This window comes from Aquarana catesbeiana, linkage group LG03, assembly GCF_042186555.1.
Source record: "Aquarana catesbeiana isolate 2022-GZ linkage group LG03, ASM4218655v1, whole genome shotgun sequence".
In the NCBI taxonomy this organism is placed as follows: domain Eukaryota; kingdom Metazoa; phylum Chordata; class Amphibia; order Anura; family Ranidae; genus Aquarana; species Aquarana catesbeiana.
This window is the reverse complement of record NC_133326.1, coordinates 568344441-568363510: the sequence shown is the minus strand read 5'-3', so window position 1 is coordinate 568363510 and position 19070 is coordinate 568344441. Positions and strand designations below refer to the sequence as shown.

Here is a 19070-nt window from a genome sequence, read left to right as displayed (position 1 = left end):
ATAGCTGGGATTTAAAAGCCAATAGGACTTGAACACATACAGAGCTCACAGGAATTCTTTCAGGAGCAACAGGTATTTTTGCACTTATCCAAAAGATAAATATACAATTGAAAATGTTTTGTTAACAGACCAAAAGTTAAGTACATTGTTAGGGTTTACACACACTTTAAAATTACATAATCAAAAAGACAATGCTCAATAAGTCAAATAATTAACATAAAATTTATTTCTACAATAGGTAAAATCTGAAAAGAACCATACAAACAATCTTTATATAAACCACAGGCTCAATTTTATTGGTATTTATATATAGAATTATATTATACTTTAACACATGTGCACAGTAAGTCCCACAAAGGATACCATCTAGCTTGGGCCTAGGCAGCCAGCAGATTCACATTCAGCTGCTGGTGAAATACAAGTCCCAGCACTCCCTGCGAGAATGTGCTGGGGCCCGTTTCTTGCGAGCTAGAGAGATGCTGGGGACCCAACCTTAGTCTAACTGATCACAGGATTCTCCACTAGTGGTTTCAGTATTCTGCCATTTACATGCATCAACTACCAATATTCCTTATAAAGGGGTGCATTGGTGCTGTGATGTAGAAAGGGTCATGCCCACCCCCAAAAATACAAAAATTACATTTCAGTTTTACGTGGCACCTGATGTACTGACTGAAATCTCTCAAAGGATCAATTGGTGAGATTCAATTACTTAGTCTCACTCTTCCTGTTGCACAATTCTCCATATACAAAATCAGCAAGAAAAAAAAACAAAACAAAATGGCCTCAAAAGGCTGGGTGGAGCTGGAAACCCAGGAGCAAACAAACATTCTTCAACCAGAGCTCTGGATTAAAATTACCCAGCAGGTAATGCACAATCCACCAGCATCTACCCAAAAACACATTACGTTGGTGCTATATGGTGCCATTCATTCTGTGATGTACATGCGCTGCAATGTGCATTGCACTGCCAAAAGTGACACATGCTCCCATTTTATGGCAGCACATCGCAACCCAGGGTATTGTGCATATTCCACTGCAATGCAATTCAATACAATTGGGGTGCGAATCGGAATGACTGGTACCGAAATTGCGCCAACCAATAACTGTGTTATAAAAAGTCATGGTAAGGGCAGTATGAATGGGTACCAAGTGCTTCTCTTGAAGTTTCCTTAAAGTCAGAGATGGCTCCCTTTTTGCATCTGGCTGAACCCTCCCCCATACCACCACACTTTAAATCTTGAAAACAGACCTTTTCCATCTTTGGTATTTCCTATAAGCAGACGTACACATTACAAACAGACGAAGAAGAGGACAGGCGGAGATGAACTGCTTGCAGTAGGCTGGAACCGACACGTGAACTATCCCTCCCCATCATGTATAGGAGACGTTACAGCATGGCTTGTTTATCAGACAAAAATCGGCATTTTAGGACTCATATGGTTACAATAACCGACAGCATGGCCAGCAGCTTTTATTTCCTTCAGGAAACACAGCTCTCTCGTATCTCCAAAACCTCTGTATACCATGGAAACAAAACACATGTTTTACAATACAACGCAAAAATCAGTGTTTAGCAGTAGACGGTAGCAACAAGAGGTCAGCCTTCATAGGGATGAAGCATAATTAAAGGGAAGAAAAAAAAAATAAAAAAAATAATAGCCCCTCAAATAAGAAAAAGCAGCTTTTGCTGCAAAAGTACCTTTAACCAGCAGCTGTCTTCTGCAGTACTTTTTCTGCCACTTGATGTCCTCAGCCTTCCAAATTAAATGATGGCCAGCATCATTCATCTGCGATGGTGACACCTGATGTAAGGTGGCACTCTGATGGGGGGACATCTCATGTAAAGGGACACCGACGGGGGTATGGTGATAGAGGCATTTGATATAAGGGGGTTTTGGTGGGGCCAACTGATGTAGGACAACACTGAAGGTGACACCTGATGCAGGGGGGCACCTTGAGGTGGACACCCGATATGGGGCACTGTGATGGGGGTCACCCACCATGCCACAAACATGAAATTCAGACCTCTTCTGGAAGATAATTTAATGAACAGAACCTTCTTGAATTTTGATTCAATAACCTTTTAAATACCATGGGCCAATCAAGCTTTATTGCTGTGTGCAGGCTGCCAATCTAATGTTTTACTACTGGCTCATATGAATCATGCTGTGCAGGGTATTACAGGAAGCCAGTATGAAGACAGTGTAGAGGTACTTACACTAAGGCCTCGTGAACATTGGGGCTCTTCTAAATGCTTTTCTACTGGCAGGTGAAAAGCAGCTGCAATAACACTTCTATGCTGCATTTTTTTCAAGCCCGCTAGATGTGTCAATCGCTTGGGTGTTTTTTCATTTCAATGGCCAAAGTACAAATATATTCTCGCCACTGAAATGAAAAAAATGCTCAAGTGCTAAAAAAGTCTAGCGTTAACGTGCGTTTAGACGCATTTAGGCATGTCAGGTATTTTTTCCTGCTAAAACGTTCCTCTGTTGAATGCATAAGTGATTTTTTTTTTCCTGTAAATGCCTACAGTGTGCATGGACATGGAGGGGCGTTCAGAGGCAGAGAGAAAAAAAAGTTCAAACTCCGGTAAAAGCAGTGTTTTCAGCTCAAGTGTGCATGAGGCCTACTTGCTAAAAATGTCTCTGCTTTACAAAAATATAGCTAGATTCATTTTGCCTAGTGTTCAGGTAGCAAGGGCACAAATGAAAGCAGATTTGTGATTGGTTGATACAGGAAACTGAAAAACACTGCCCTTGGCACTTCTGTTGAAAAAGTCCAAAAGGATTACTGTGCAGAGTCCAAAGAGGTGCCGACTAATCAAGGAACACCTTATCACAAATATAGGCAGATTCATAAAACGGATTTGTGATAGATTGCACCTTTACCAAAATTACTATATAAAAAGGTCAGAGGAAGCTGGCAGTAGGCACAATTCACACTGGGCAATGTAAACTGTGTTGTATATAGATCAACACAGACAGCAGAGCCCCTAGTTTTACTAGGCAACATCCCCTTCATCACATGGTTTTCTGCCAGCACCCATGGCACTGGATAATTAAGCCTCAAAGTGTCTTATACAAAGTTATGCATGAAGGGCTGGTTCACACTGGAATGTGTGCATTCCCATGCATTCTGGTTTTGCCAGCCCATTCAAATGAATAGTCTGCAAAACAAACTGGAACATGCAAAAAGTAGTGCAAGTACTACTTTTGTTAATTGCACCAAGTCAAATTGCATGGTATTGCGGTACTATGCGATTTGGCGCAAATGGGCTGCATTTGCAAGATGCATTTGGGGTGCCATAAACAATTAATTAGCACCCACATGCGTCTCGCAAGTGCAGAGTGTTCACATGGTGTAAATGCACACAGAACGTGCCTTTCCTGCACCGTGTTGTGGTGTGAACCGGCCCTAAATGTTTCAGCTAATCAGCCTGAAATGTGGAGAGCACAAAACAATGGTTTCAGGTGGGTGTACAGGCATTATCAGTTGGCATCTCAGCAATTCCCACATGGTAAAAATGTTACCAATGACAAATCAGAATCAAATTAATGCTACCTTTCAGATACAACTAAAATCACAACAGATCAAATGTTATCAGCAAGTCACACAATGATTCTGTGCGCTGCCTTGTGACATAATCAGTACCACAGACATTTACACGCCACGGAATGCAGAAAAGCATTTGATTTGTTATCAATATACTGGGTCGGCAGAGTACATCAAAAGAAGACGCGTCTAATTGTTAGCACAAAGGGATAGTCCAAAGAAGGAGTGGGTGCTTTCAGGCTAATTTCACATTTATATGACTTGCTGCCAATGGAGAGGTCACAAGAGAACTTTGAGTGGTCACATGATTTATTACAGGTACACACGGACAGCTCCCAGGCACATGACTGATTGATTACAGTTGATGGGTCACATGATGAACCACTGCAAGAAAAAAGGCCACATGACCTGTTCACTGCCTCTCTACACTTCCCATCAACTGCTCAGTTCATATGGCTCAATAAAAGTGGAAATTGTGATATTGCACACAGTGGAAGCTGAACTATAGCGGAACCCGTGCCATTCTTCTCAACATCTTCCAGCTGCTGCGAGTTTGCCACTAGATATAGATGAGATGGACATCAGAGGACCAATTCCAGCATGGTAACACATTTGTTCTATCTTGTGAAAGACACCTAAAGATGATCTTCAGAGCACTCTTGCCTGTGTCAACAGGAAGCAACAGCCTGCTAAAACGTGGCACTACTATGTTTTAAGTAGTAGTGAAGCTCATTACACCAATGACCAATTCCCAATATGGTCTTCAGCTTTAAAAACACGTTATTCTCCTTTTGTATCCAAATATCTCCTCCAGATATGTTGCACCCCAGATACTGATTTAATGGAAAGTTGAATATTCCCAATCAAGTCATAAAATCAGTCTGTCTTCTTGCAAAGATTGTTTTTAATTCTAATATAAATAAAAGTTTTGAAAAAAAAATCCCTAAAAGATGATAGTGGCCACTGATGCAGTATGAATGGTGAGCTTATCAGGTCTGTCCAGTGCATGAAACAGCAGAGGGAGCCCAAACAGGTTCTGTGAGGAGGGTCGAGGAGAAGGGCCACTCTCAAGGCAAGGAGATTGCCCCCTTGCTTGCTTTTTCTTGGCGCCTCCCAACAGTAAGAAATCCGGTTAAGTGGAGACAACGTGTTAATAACTTAAAGTCCTCTGTCTTCTATCCTCGGTTTCTTATTTCTTGTGACGAAACCACATTTTACTTCCTGGAAAGGAGGAGGAAAATATTATAACTCCACAAGATACAAAAAGCAATTAGACTGAGATCTTAGGGAAAGGGTCTCCAACATTTCTAAAGAAAGGGCCAGTTTACTGTTCTTCAGATTTTAGGCAGAGCAGTCTGTGCCCAGTGGGAGTAAACAATGCCAGATCTAGGGGGAGAAATAGTGGCCCATTTTTGTTGTCAAAGGAATTATGCTCCATCAGTGGTGTCCTGGAAGGAATAGTGCCCCATTGTAGGTGTAAGTGGCAGGAATTATGCACCATTGTTGGTGTCAGTGGCTGAAATTATGCCTTAAGGGCCAGATAAAGGATAAAGGCAAGCAAAGTTTGGAGACCACTGTCTTAACCCTTTCATGCCTAAGCCCTTTTCTGACATTTGTTGCTTACAAGTTAAAATACGTATTTTTTGCTAGAAAATTACTTAGAACCCCCAAATTATAATTTTTATATATATATATATATATATATATATATATATATATATATATATATATATATATATATATATATATATATATATATATATATATATATATATATTTATATTTATATTTTTTAGAGAAAAATAATGGCGATCGTTGCAATATTTTACATCACATGATATTTGCACAGCTGTCTTTCAAAACACAATTTTTTGGGAAAGGACACTTTTATGAATTAAAAACAAAACAGTGAAGTTATCCCAATTGTTTTGTATAAAGTGAAAGAAGTTACGCCTAGTAAATAGATACCAAACATGTCATGCTTTGATACTGTGCATGGGGACAAACTACGATACTTAAAAATCTCCATAGGCGACTGCAGACTAGCCCATTATGCTTTTACTTTGCAGGGAACAAAAGTAAAACCCATACTTCCTCTTTAAGGAGAGGGTGGGCTCCCTCCAGGCACACCTGCCCTTAATCTATCCATTTTTATACGTGCCCTTACTATAGAGGCTCTGGAAATTTACAGCTAGGATCGCAGTATATAAAGAGGTCCCTTGACGTGGGCACTGCGGCTTACGCATAGATTTGCAAATGTGTGCAAATAAAACCCTGTTTTTAATGTAAACCGTTAGACAGGGCCAATTTGGTTATTTTGCAGGCTGGCAAGTGTGCTGGGAAATAAAAAAGTGTTGTTTGGGATGACCTTTCTACTCGGACAGGGGGAGAATACAACTAAATAACAGCACACACACATATCCCGAGAAGCAAAGGCTAACATAGTATAACAAGTTAAGTGTGGAGATTCAGATACTTAGCAATGTATGATCTTTTTCCAGTGCCCACCCACCAAAAATAAATTACGCTATAATATATTTATGACAAAAATACTAAGATACAATATGCTAGGCAATCATAAATCAGGGCTCAAAATTTCAAGTCCTGAGCTACTAGCCAGGCCTCAAGGGTTACTTGCCACCAGCTGTCCCACCCAACCCCTACTCTGCCCCGCCCCTAAACACACCCTCATAAATTATCTCATGAAATTACCCTTAAATGTTTAATACAAAATCCAGCAACTTTATCCATGCCCACCAGTGCAGGGGAGCAGAGGAGAAGAAGAGCATTGCTGGCCGGATGATAAGAGCGCCGAGGGACATTACTGGAACAGTTTTGATTTCAATTGCTGTGTGTTCCCGCCTCTTGGCGTCCCGTACAGCCCCGCCCCCTAGCCAGGGAACTTTGATACACATCACTTGTCCTGGGTTGGACGGGTGATCGGTCTATCAAATTCCCTGGGAACAGGGGGCGGGGCTGTGTGTGACAGCGAGTGCGGGGAACACTCTGCTATTGAAATGAAAGCCGCTAGTGATGTACCTTGTGCTCTGAATCATCCAGCCGGCTCTCTCCTCTCTCTTCCCCTCCGCGAGCGCTGGGAAAAGGACTACAATACAACCCGCCGGCCGGCAGTGCTCACCCCCCTTGCTTCCAGGCAGCCCTTCCTCACCAGCCCTCAAAATTCACTCGCAAAATGCGAGCAGGCGAGTGTAATTTTTGAGGGCTGATATAGATGGTAGGTTTAAAGAAGTAGTAAACTCTACTACTGCTTTTTACATATAGGTAAGCTTATAATATGGCTTACCTATAGGTAGTGTAAATATCTCCTAAACTTGCACTGTTTAGGAGATATTTATTGTACATACAGCCAGTGAAATTACCGGCGCATGCGCTCGGAAGGAACAGCCGGCCGCCTGTGCCGTTTTTTCAGAGCCCTGTGCCGTGCGCGGGAGTGACATCATCCTGGCTCCGGCCACTCACAGCGCCGGAGCCCGCGAACCTGGAAGAAACACCGCGGAAGAGGTCAGCTGTCTCAGTGGTGTGCAGGTGTCGCTGGAGGGCTTCATTCTAAGGTATTTCATAATGAGCTAGTATGTGATTTATACTAGCTCATCTTTGTCTTACAAGCTTGTAACAGCCACGTTTCGTTTACAAGCGGTTTTCATTTAAAAAAAAAAAAAAAAAAAACGCAAACACGGTTAACTGCGGCAACAAAATGGACGTTTTTAAACATCAATTACCATCTGTCAAGTTAAATCGTTCGGGAGAGGGTGTAAAACGTCCTGTGTACATTAAGCCTAAGGGTATACACAGTGAGAGACATTCAGCAGGCAGACATTATCCCTTTTTCCAGCTCACCTATCCTATTGAAAAACTTGTTGACTCCGCTCTGCTCCCCTCCCGGCAGCGTCTCCAGATATTCCTGCGCCCTGACCTCAAACAGACCTGTAAATACAGATAGCGGGTGAGTTCAGCATCTTCCTTATACACCCAGAATCCTTTGCGTTCACAGCTGTGTCGGCATCTGCGGGGGTTGCTCAGCAAGCTCTCAGGGGTTGGGATTTCATATCAGAACAACAAAAGACAACAGGAAAGGAGGCTGGGTACAAAGCACTGACAATGCTTCTGTTTAAGAATTCATTCTGCCGTTTTAGTAATTTGCACAGATTGTTACACAGAAGGAAAAAAAACAAAACACAAAGCTTGTTTTCCTCCAATTGACAAAAGGTTTTATATAGGACGCTGTAGTGTTGAAGTGCTGTGTGTGCTTTCAGGTAAGGAACTTTTTTTTTTTTAGCAAGTACAGAAATATACCTGTTGGTCCTGCCAGAAATTCAGTGTCCCAAGTTCCTGTGCATGAAGCTGGTCATCTCAAACAACATTATCTGCTATCTTCTGTGAACTACAGAACACCTTCCCCTATGTAACAATGCTGAGAAGAAAGGGAGTAGTATGTCCCAGGATGACAATGCTGCTTCTCCATAGATACAGTACAGTGAATGTGTGATGTCACCTTAGAACAGGAAGCATATTACTGGCAGGATCAAAAGGTAAAAATAAATGTGAAAAAAAACACTAATGGAACCACCATATCTAAGGATCAGTAAACTGCAAAAGATTATATATTTCTTTGAGGTTTAGACACACTTCCCATGTTTGTAAAATCTGGTGTTCCTGCCAGTCCCCTACTAAAAACTGACCACACCAGGAATGAGAGCACAGTATGGTCAGTGTTCTGGCTGAGCAAGGAACTCAGCCTGCTCTTCTCCAACTATCAGACTGGTGCTGACACCCCCCCCCCCCCCCACCACCACCACCACCAACAACAATTCACTGGGAAAACCAGTGTGCTACTGTTTCTCCTTCCCTAGCTCTCTGGGCTCCTTATGCAGCCGAAAACAGACATTGTGATACAAAAAATAAAAATAAGTATACACAAATGTTTTGCATTTAATTTCTATTTTAAACTGAATGGGTTGTTTTGCAGGGCGATCGTTTACATATATTTTAATCCACATCATTGCTAAATCACTGTATAGATGAAAGAAAACTGGTAAAACATAGGCCACCTAAAGCAACTATTGCCTTGTCTTTAATAAGTCAGAGCAGACTAACAGACAGGCTCACTGCAAATAACCTGAAAATTGGACTCACTGACCTTTGGTTCCCTGTTTCCTCATCTCTCTCTCTTGGGCAAAGCCTCCAAATGTTTGAGTCTCCATGAAGACCTCCAGGAATCGGCGGACACTCTTGGAGGAGATGGATTTGCGAAAGGCATCGCGGAGGAGCGTCCTCTCTTCCTGCTCCCCAGGAACCATAAATAAAGAGTAATGGCCAACTATCTCCACAAAGAAGCGAACAAAGGCCTCAGATACCACGTCATTGAGAGCGCTGGAATCTGGAGAATAAATGTATATTATTTATGGAAAAATAGATTTTGTCACCCCAATAAAAAAATTATATTGATATTTCTGATGCTGAATTACATAAAAATGAATAACGTGACTTCTGTGGCTTAGAGGAACCTGCAAAAGATTTCAGTCACTAACACCACCAGAGACCACTAGAAGGCCAAGCCTAGACTGGCCCATTAAAGGATGAATGGTGAGCCTATTCTCTCTCATTGGAATACAGACGGGATTTTATGCAGAACAGTGCCCTATGACTTCTAACTAGCCAAAAAAAATGTAATACTTAGTCTTCACTAGAACTCTATTGGTGAATTCATCTGGTGGGTCCAAGACCTTCCAATCCAATCCTGCAGAAGGCTTATCAAAAAAGGATTTTGTTTTCGTCTATTAAAGTGGTTGTAAACCCTCACATATACCCAGTAAAGTGACTGGCCTCAGATGATACAGAGATGAAACAAATCCTCCCACATAAGTTGAACCTGTTTATCTGCACTCTTCTCTGCTCTATATCCATTCACAGTGCAGAATGTACAACTTGTCTGAGAGTTCTGAAAAAAGTGGGCGGAGATCTGAAGTTACATTCTGCAGAGCTCAGTGGGGAGAGTTCTGAGAGCTGATTGAAGGGAAGAAACACGCCACACAGGAACAGAGCTGTGGCTGTCAATCAGCTGGAGGTCCCTCCCATCACCATTTTTCTCTTGCTGTCAGGAAAATTTGTCAGAAGTGACATATGCTTATAGCAGAGGAATGAGACAGTGGACAAAAATTACATTTAGTGCTCTGGATAGAGACAAGTACACACTATAGCGGGATATTCTTTGATCATATTTCATATCTGAGGTTTACAACCATTTTGAAAAAAGTACAGCTTCAAAATATTGGGTAAACTACATAGTGGGTGAACTCCAAAGACCCAAGTTTGGGGCCACCTCATATAAATGGACCAAATGTCTCAGTTCCAATAGTATTTGTAGAACGTCAAAAGGTTTCCTGAGCCAGATGATAAAATCAAGCCCTAGGTTCGCACTTTTATTGACCAAGCTAAAAAAAGAAGTTGCAGATGGAGGCAGGGACAAAGAATTCTATTCTTAAACTAAGACAGAAACTCTACTATTTACCTTGTTGGCCATTAGCAGAAGTGTCTATTTCACTAGCCAACTCGTTCCTCTGCTCCAAGATCTGTTCCAGAGCCGCTTGCAGTTTCCGGGGGAGGATGGAGTCTTCATCCTCCATCTAGAACATATAGAGGAAAAGATTCATGATTGGGGTTCTAAGGGTAACTGAACTGCAGACATTTTCATTGCTAAAGGAAGGGTGATGCAAACAAAAAAAAACTCCCAAATCTTGGGAATGGTAAAGAAGAGGAGGGAGCGGACCATTAGTTGCCACAGTGCATTCAACAGAAAAAGTAGGCTTAGATGTCTAAGAACTATATGCAAATGGAATAAAATAATAAAAATTATATATTATTTTTTTTTTTTTTTTTTTTTTTTGGGGGGGGGGATATTTATAAAGCCTGCCCAGCCTGAAAACGAGGTGCTTCCTGCAAGCTCTACAAGACATGAGTGGTCTTCTATTATCAAGGTGAAGCAGATGGCGACCTTCAAGGTTCTTTTAGTACTGACCGTCACACTCACCTGGCTGAGGAAGCGATCATTACCAAGGTCCACCAGGAGAACCTGTATAGAAACAAAACAAAGGCCTTTCATTTCCTGTTTCTCGGGGGGCTTTCCAGTCCCCTCTTTTGCATTTTCCCTCCTTCCTGCCCAATGTAGTGTCCGCAGCAGCTGGGTCTGAGCCATTTCTACAGTGTACACATCCTCAGCTGTGGTTTGAGGTTTCCCTACCACTGACCATAAATGACAAATCCTTTCAACGTTCTGGAGCCGGTCCAATCACTGCCCAGCCACTGCTTTCCACCCACTCTGAGCAACCGCTGAACAGGGACATCAGGAAACCGAAACTGCACTGATTAAAGGATATCTCCCATTACAGAAAGAGAAGCTCTTTAAAGCAGATCTAAACACATTCGCTAAAATCTCAGAAGCTTTAAAGAGACCCTGTCACCAACATAAAAGCAATCAAGTATTTGAAAAGCTTACTTGCAGCATTTTTTTTTTTTATTTCCATAACCAATTTAGCAATATACTTCTGAACTTGCTAGAGAAGGAAAACTCCAGGGAATGTCAGTTCCCCAGCACAGCCCTCTCCCTCCTTGCACCTCATAGCCCTCTTCTCTTCTGAGAGTGTCTAATTACTGTATGTGCTGGCCCAGCTCCTCCCCTTACCTTCCTTCATAACCTTTATATAGCGGTCAGGGAAGGAGTGGAGGAGAATACACTTGGGTGACAGCTGTGAGTCTGCTGTAGCTGCTGACATTATGTGCAAACAGGTTGCACCCAGCAGCAGTCTCAGGGCTTTTGGATGGCTACACAAGGGAGGCTTTTACGGGAAAAACACAAGGCAAAAAAATATGTGAAATGCGCATATAATCGTATGGGATAAATGTTGAAAGGAACAGTCTGATAACAGGGTCTCTAAAGTGTACATCTAGACACATTTTTTTCTAGCTTTGGACAGAGGAAGGATTAGAACTCCTGTCAATTTTTTTTATGGCCATCTTTGACTCCATTAGAGAGATTTCCCCTCACTTCCTGTTCTGTTGACAACCGTTCCAATAGACATGAAGTGGAGAAAAAAACAAAACAAAAAAAAAAAAAAAAAAATCGGCAGAAATTGGGACCTGACCGAGGTTCTAGCCTTTCCCTATGCTACTATAGGAAAGCAATTTTTTTCTGTCTGTATTGCGGTTTAAGAGTTCCCCCTCACCTCATGTCTGGTAAAACATTCTCTGCAAGATTGGAAAAGAGGAAATCTCTCAAATGAGCCATGGACAGCAGCAAAAACCTGACAAGGGTGCCAACTCCTCTTTAATCAAAAACCAAAACTTTTCGTCTGAACATACACATTAAAACATAAATGATTTGTTGCCAGTGATTCTTCCCCTCCCTTTGAACCTCTCCAGGGGCCAACAGCTTATCATTTACAGCCATACACAGAATGGTGTTGTTTTTGGCATGCGAGGGCCCTTCTCTGCCTCCGGAAGCCATTAGTTAATTACGGTAATTATTTCTCTCTTGTGAAAACTGGGCCACTGACCGAGTGCCAGAATCAGCATGATACAATGTGCTCATCTGTCAGCAATGTCCATGGATGAGCGTCCAGATACAAAATATATCTCTTTGTTTCATTCAAATTGTGATCAACAATGCTTTAGAGAAGTGTTATTTATATCTAAAAATGTGACATGGCATTTGCCTTGTTATACTTACCCTGGTAATATAAAACCCTAACAGTGAAACAAACTTATAACTACTTAAAGTGGAACAAATGGACAAAAACAAAAATGACATGCTGTATGTGATGCAGTCTGTCAGTAGCATTAAAGTGACACTAAAGAGTTAATTCAATTTAAAACCTTTAACTAACAGATTTCGCCAACAGTACTTTTTATCACCACTAGGTGTCCTTTTGATGGCCAGCATCACTTCCATGGGTGCTTAACCTTTGGTCCTCCAGCTGTTGCAGAACTAAGTCCCATAAGGCATTGCAAGTAGCTGACAGTTATAAGCATGACTCCCCAACGCAGAGGCATGATGGGACAGGCTAAGCACCCATGATTTCCAAGCCTAGGTCATCCTACACCTACCCCCAAGCCTGTGACTGGACAGTTAAAAGTGATGCAACATAGTTAACAGCTCATCACTGTGTTCTCTCCTCCTATCAGCATGCTTCTGGTCAGTGTACAAATCAATAGGCTCTTTGTAGTGCTTCTACCTCTCACATTTCAGCTCTGCAAGAGGCTGATACCAGGTAACATTCAGGTACTTACACTGCTTGTATTTTAAAGTGTAACTCCACTTTTGGAGAAAACGTTTCCCTCTTGGTGATCTATGTACATTGCAGGGATTATAACAACCTTTGTTGCAGATTCCTACCTTTTTTAATCTGAAGGAATCCCTGTGTGCTTCTCTGTGCCCATGTGGGAAAATAAATCTAATGAGTGGTTTCATAATTAGCAATCAGCTGTGCACCTGCAGGACACTAATGAGGAAATCTGCAGGGTCTGCATCCCTTTAGACGTGATTTCCTATTGGGAGTATCTCACCAAAAATGACATTTGTGAGGCAGGGGTGCCTGAAATCTGACTTGTATCTTAGTACAGAATTCTGGGAAAATCAGAGAGCCAATCACACAAGCAGGAAATTATATTTTTTTGGGGGGGGGGGGGGGTGTTCTGTACACATTCTATGTACAGAACACCTCCAGGTAACCATATTGCATTTTCAGAAAAATACAGCAGCTGCAGATCGAAAAGGTAATTTTTAATAACATTCAATTACAATATGACTTGTGTTGCAATTATTAAAATATTTTTTTCTTTAGTTTGCCATTTATTTTCCTACCCTTTAAATATACATTTATTGATGTGTTAATTAATACAAAGCTGCAATCATTTGTGTCTTGTTTCTCTGCATAGAGTTCAGCTTTTAACTATTTGGCTTAGATACAAGGTTTTTGGCACTTTGTTCCAGGCGACAATAAGGCACTGTATTAAATCAATAAAACTAATTTATTGTAATGAATTAGATTCATTGTGCAAAGGTCTATTAAAGACCCCTTTGTAGTCTGTACTTTCCCACATCACTGATCTCACTAAATTGGAGCTTTATCAATTTTTATCAAGCAAAACAGAACTTTTTATGTCAGAAGTGATATTTGAGTAGAAAGAACCAGTCTGTACTGTCCCCACTGCTATGAAAAGACTGAATGCATGCTTAGATTTGAATTAGTTATCCTTACACAGAACTTAAGTGATCCTCCAGGTGCTCGTTTTAGATTCCAGTGTTACATAAAGGCTTTATAAAGTCAGTTTTTTTTTACCCTATTCTATACATTAAAGGTAAAAAATAAAAAAAAAATAAACCCCACTCCACCTAAATGCTTACCGGAGCCCAGTGGCATAACTAGAACCTTTAGGGCCCCGATGCAATAAACCATGAAGCCCCAACAGCCAGGGACCTTCCCTCTGAACCCAGTGTCAGTAGTTTAGTTTTTTTTAAATTGTAAAAAAAAATAAATAAATAATGAATATAATATTTTAAAATTATTTTTTGGGGGGGCTTTGGTGAAATATCAGGGGTCTAAACAGATCTCTGATGTTTCACCTTTGAGACAGAGAAAGGAGATTGAGGACACAGCCCTCTAGCTCCTGTGCAGCCTCAACTGCACTGAATGAATGGACAGGAATAGCTCTGTTGAGAGCTTACAGACCATTCGTAAACTGAAGCATAGTAAAGTTTACTTTGACTCAGTTATGAATGGACAGTCAGCTCCCCCTATCCAGATGTACAGAGGGACGGGTCACAATTGTGACCCCTGCGACCCCTGTAGGAACGTCCCTGCCTGAGCCCAATCTTAATCCAGTGATTTACACGAAAGCAAAGGCTCTCTTGGCTCTCTCTCTATCCTCATTGGCTGAGACACAGCAGTGGGAGCCATTGGGGCAATTTAGGAGGGAGCAGGGGCAGGATAATCATTTCATTAGAATGTTGATGAGGTGGGGAGGAAGGAAACAGGGAAGACAAAATATAAGCACTAAAAAAAAAAAAAAAATTGAGCTTTTATGTGCATCTAAACCCACAAAACAAAAATCTAATATATGGCAGCTTACCAATCCAAAAGGCTAGGTTCACACTTTCCTGACACACAGAGAAACATGCTGCCCTTTAGCAGATGCGTGCCGGTGCCAGTAAATGCTAATGGCACCTCCATGCATCTGCTAACACTTGCATCTTCACACATGCCAAACGCATGGTGCTGCAGCACAATGCACTTGGTGCGGCAGGTTTTTGGAAAAGGGTCAGGGACTTCTTTTCTAGGTTTCTTGCACGTAGGGCAGCCCATTGAAATGAATGGGCTGCCCAACACATGAAAACGTGTGCGTGCTCAGTCGCACCTGTAGGTGTAAATCTAGTCTTAGACCCCATACACACTTAGATTTTCTGCAGATTTTTGTCTTCAGATTTACCAAAACCATATAATAGGAGTTCAAACCTAAAAGCCTCGTACACACGGTACGATTGTTGGCAGGGAATCGTCTGTTTACAGACTGTTGTCCTAAAATCTTACAGTTGGTATGCTCCTTTTGACAATTGTTATCCAATTTACCGCCAACAAATGTTGGATGACAGGTTAGTAAATTTTAGGCGGACAACGGTTTGACGTCAAATTTTTGTATGGTCAGTACACAAATCCGTCACACAAAAGTACAAAGTACAAACATGTATGCTCGGAATCGATGCTCACCAAACACGAAATTAGCAGAAGGGGCCCAAAGGGTGGCGCTCAAGAGCTTCCTTGCAGTACGTCACCACATTCGTGTTTGTGGCACGAGAATTGTGTGCCGTTGGTATGCAAGACAAGATCCCGGCACACGCCCTTTTGACAAAAATCAGATGCTCGGTTGGCCAACAATTGTACAGTGTGTACGAGGCTTTCAATTTGTATGCAATCAGGCAGGCCCTTGCACTACATGGTTTTGGTAAATCTGAAGACAAAAATCTTCAGAAAATCTAATAGTGTGTATGGGGCTTTAGATATGGTGGCTGCATTAGATTTTTTTCCCCCAGACTTTTCTTATTTATCTGCAGCTGGTGGTCCAGCCAATAAAACCCTTGTCCTAGGGTGAAAACCACACTCACTGTACTGTAATCTTAGCCTGAAAAAATAAAACGAATGCAGCCATCACATCTAAGGACTGGTAAGCTGTATGTTACATTTTTGTTCCTGGGTTTAAGTGCACTTTTTTTTTTTTTTTACATTTTAGACAGGGTTGTCAGGTTTTAATTGCCTGTGTTTTTCTATTTGTCCTGTGACTTGTCACCAGGGCTGAATCTGAAAGATAATTCAAAAATTCTGAGATGTTACCAGGACAATAACAGAATGGTAGCTAGTAGCAGTCAAGCAAGCCATAGACTACATAGTTTTCTTTCCTTCTACTATAGGTGGAAGGAAAGAAAATTGCTTGATTCCCCCATCTACACTGACTGTTGGAATCCCTCGGAGCGCTGGCAGAACACAGTGATCCATGTCGGCTGCTAAAGCCACCAGCAGTAGTCACATGAAAAAAAAAAAAAAAAAAAAAAGAATCAAACTGGCTGATTGTACTGAAGTCAATCAATAGATCAACTTCAATATAACCAGCGTGCCAAAAGATGGATCGGATCTTGGCCACTCCCTGCTGAACCGGCCGAGATTCGATCCATCTATGGCTGGCTTTAGTCCCATTCAACTTGACATGTTCTGTAATGTGAAGAGGTTTTGTAGCTTCTCCAAGCCACTTCAGTTTTAATCACTATGGAATGTGTCAAGGCAAGTGCAGGATGGGAGGTGTGAATTAGGTTGTTTAATATACAGTGCCTTAAAAAAGTATTCATACCCCTTCAAAATTTTGCACATTTTGTCATGATACAACCAAAAACGTAAATGTATTTTATTGGGATTTTATGTGATAGACCAACACAAAGTGGCACATAATTGTGAAGTGGAAGAAAAATGATAAATGGTTTTCAAAAATTTTCACAAATAAATATGTGAAAAGTGTGGTGTTTATTTGTATTCAGCCCCTCTGAGTCATTACTTTGTAGAACCTCCTTTCACTGCAATTACAGCTGCAAGTCTTTTTGGGGATGTCTCTACCAGCTTTGCACATCTAGAGTGAAATTTTTGCCCATTCTACTTTGCAAAATAGCTCAAGCTCTGTCAGACTGGACGAAGAGCTTCTGTGAACAGCAATTTTCAAGTCTTGCCACAGATTAGCAATTGAATTCATGTGCTGGAATGGTCCAGTCAAAGTCCAGACCTGAATATGCTAGGATCAAAACCATTCCATTGTAGCTCTGGCTGTATGTTTAGGGTTGTTGTCCTGCTGGAAGGTGAACCTCCACCCCAGTCTCAAGTCTTTGACAGACCAACAGGTTTTCTTCTAAGATTGCCCTGTATTTGGCACCATCCATCTTCCCATCAACTCTGACCAGCTCCCCTGTCCATGCTGAAGAAAAGCATCCCTACAACATGTTTCACGGTGGGGATGGTGTGTTCAGGGTGATGTGCACTGTTAGTTTTCCACCACACATAGCATTTTGCTTTTAGGCCAAAAAATTTAATTTTGGTCTCATCTGACCAGAGCACCTTCTTCCACAGGTTTGCTGTGTCCCCCACATGGCTTCTCACAAAATGCAGACTTATTATGACTTTCAACAATGGCTTTCTTCTTGCCACTCTTCCATAAAGGCCAGATTTGTGGAGTACAAGACTAATAGTTGTCCTGTGGACAGATTCTCTCACCTGAGCTGTAAATTTCTGCAGCTCCTCCAGAGTTACCATGGGCTTCTTGGCTGCTTCTCTGATGAATGCTCTCCTTGCCTGGCCTGTCAGTTTAGGCTGACAGCTATGTCTTGGTAGGTTTGCAGTTGCGCCATACTCTTTCCATTTTCGGATGATGGATTGAACAGTGCTCCATGAGATGTTCAAAGCTTGGGATTTTTTTTTTATAACCCAACTCTGCTTTAAACTTCTCCACAACTTTATCACCGACCTGTATGGTGTGTTTATTGGCTTTTATGTTTGTTCACGAAGGTTCTCTAACAAACCTCTGAGGGCTTCACAGAATAGCTGTATTTATACAGAGATTAAATTACACACAGGCACACAGAATCTTTACTTATTAGGTGACTTCTGAAGGCAATTTGTTCCACTAGATTTTAGTTAGCGGTATCAAAATAAAAGGGGCTGAATACAAATGCACACCACACTTTTCAGATATTTATTCGTAAAAAAAATTTGAAAACCATTTATCATTTTCCTTCCACTTCACAATTATGTGCCACTTTGTGTTGGTCTATCACATAAAATCCCAATAAAATACATAAGTTTTTGGTTGTAAAAATGACAAAAAAAAAAGTTGGAAAATTTCAAGGGGTATGAACAATTTTTCAAGGCACTGTGTGTGTATATAGATATTTGCAATTTTCGATCTTGAGCGTTTGAGGTCTTTACATCTGGTGAGTGGTGGCACTGATTATCAGAGTAAAAAGGATTAACTTTCAGGATTACCATTACGAAAAGGAAGTCTCACTCCTATATGATTGGATTAGGGTGTCTGTGCTACTTGTGTATATCTAAATACATGAGTATGATTCTGGGGGAGACTTACTAAAACTGGTGCACACAGAATCTGGTGCAACTGTGCATAGTAACCAATCAGCTTCTAACTTCAGTTTGTTCAGTTAGGCCCCTTTCACACTGGGGCGGTTTGCAGGCATTATTGTGCTAAAAATAGCGCCTGCAAACCGCCCCTAAACAGCCTCCGCTGTTTGTTCAGTGTGAAAGCCCAAGGGCTTTCACACTGAAGCGGTGCGCTGGCAGGAGAAGAAAAAATCTCCTGCAAGCCGCATCTTTGGAGCGGTGAAGGAGCGGTGTATTCACCGCTCCTAAACCGCTCCTGCCCATTGAAATCAATGGGACAGCGCGGCTATACCACGGTAATACCGCGGCTATAGCCGCGCTATACGAGGGGTTTTAACCCTTTTTCGGCCACCAGCGGGGGGTTAAAACCGCACTGCTAGCGGCCGAATACGCCCCCTACCGCCCCAGTGTTAAAGGGGCCTTAAGGTAAAGCTTTGCAAATAAAACCTAGAAGCCGATTGGTTACTATGCACAGTTGCACCAGATTCTGTATGCACCAGTTTTAGTAAATCATCCCCCTCAATCTTAAAAACACTGATGAGTAATTAGAAACATTTGAAAAGCTATAAATCATCTTCAACATTACAGAATGTGACCAACTACTACCAATGCCATGACCTGTATAAATTAGAACCTTCAAAGACAAGTAGGGGGGAGGGGAATCTAATCTTTTAGGCTGCTTTCACACTGGGGCGGTAGGGGGCGTCGGCAGTAAAACAGCGATATTTTTAGCGCTGTTTTACCGCGGTATTCGGCCGCTAGCGGTGCGGTTTTAACCCCCCGCTGGCAGCCGAA

General features: G+C 41.7%; 1 protein-coding gene across 1 annotated transcript in view; it reads right to left on the bottom strand.

Annotated features, from left to right (window-relative positions):
- Positions 1-203: 203 nt before the first annotated feature.
- The window catches only part of DENND2A (DENN domain containing 2A), a 199274-nt gene continuing 180407 nt past the window's right edge, over positions 204-19070 (bottom strand). Inside the window, exons 16-20 of the mRNA XM_073621846.1 lie at positions 10604-10645; positions 10085-10199; positions 8714-8953; positions 7414-7500; positions 204-4776 (exon numbers count right to left, since the gene is read on the bottom strand). Coding sequence (XP_073477947.1) covers positions 4745-4776; positions 7414-7500; positions 8714-8953; positions 10085-10199; positions 10604-10645 — 516 coding nt within the window. The 3' untranslated portion in view covers positions 204-4744. The remainder of the gene's footprint in view (positions 4777-7413; positions 7501-8713; positions 8954-10084; positions 10200-10603; positions 10646-19070) is intronic.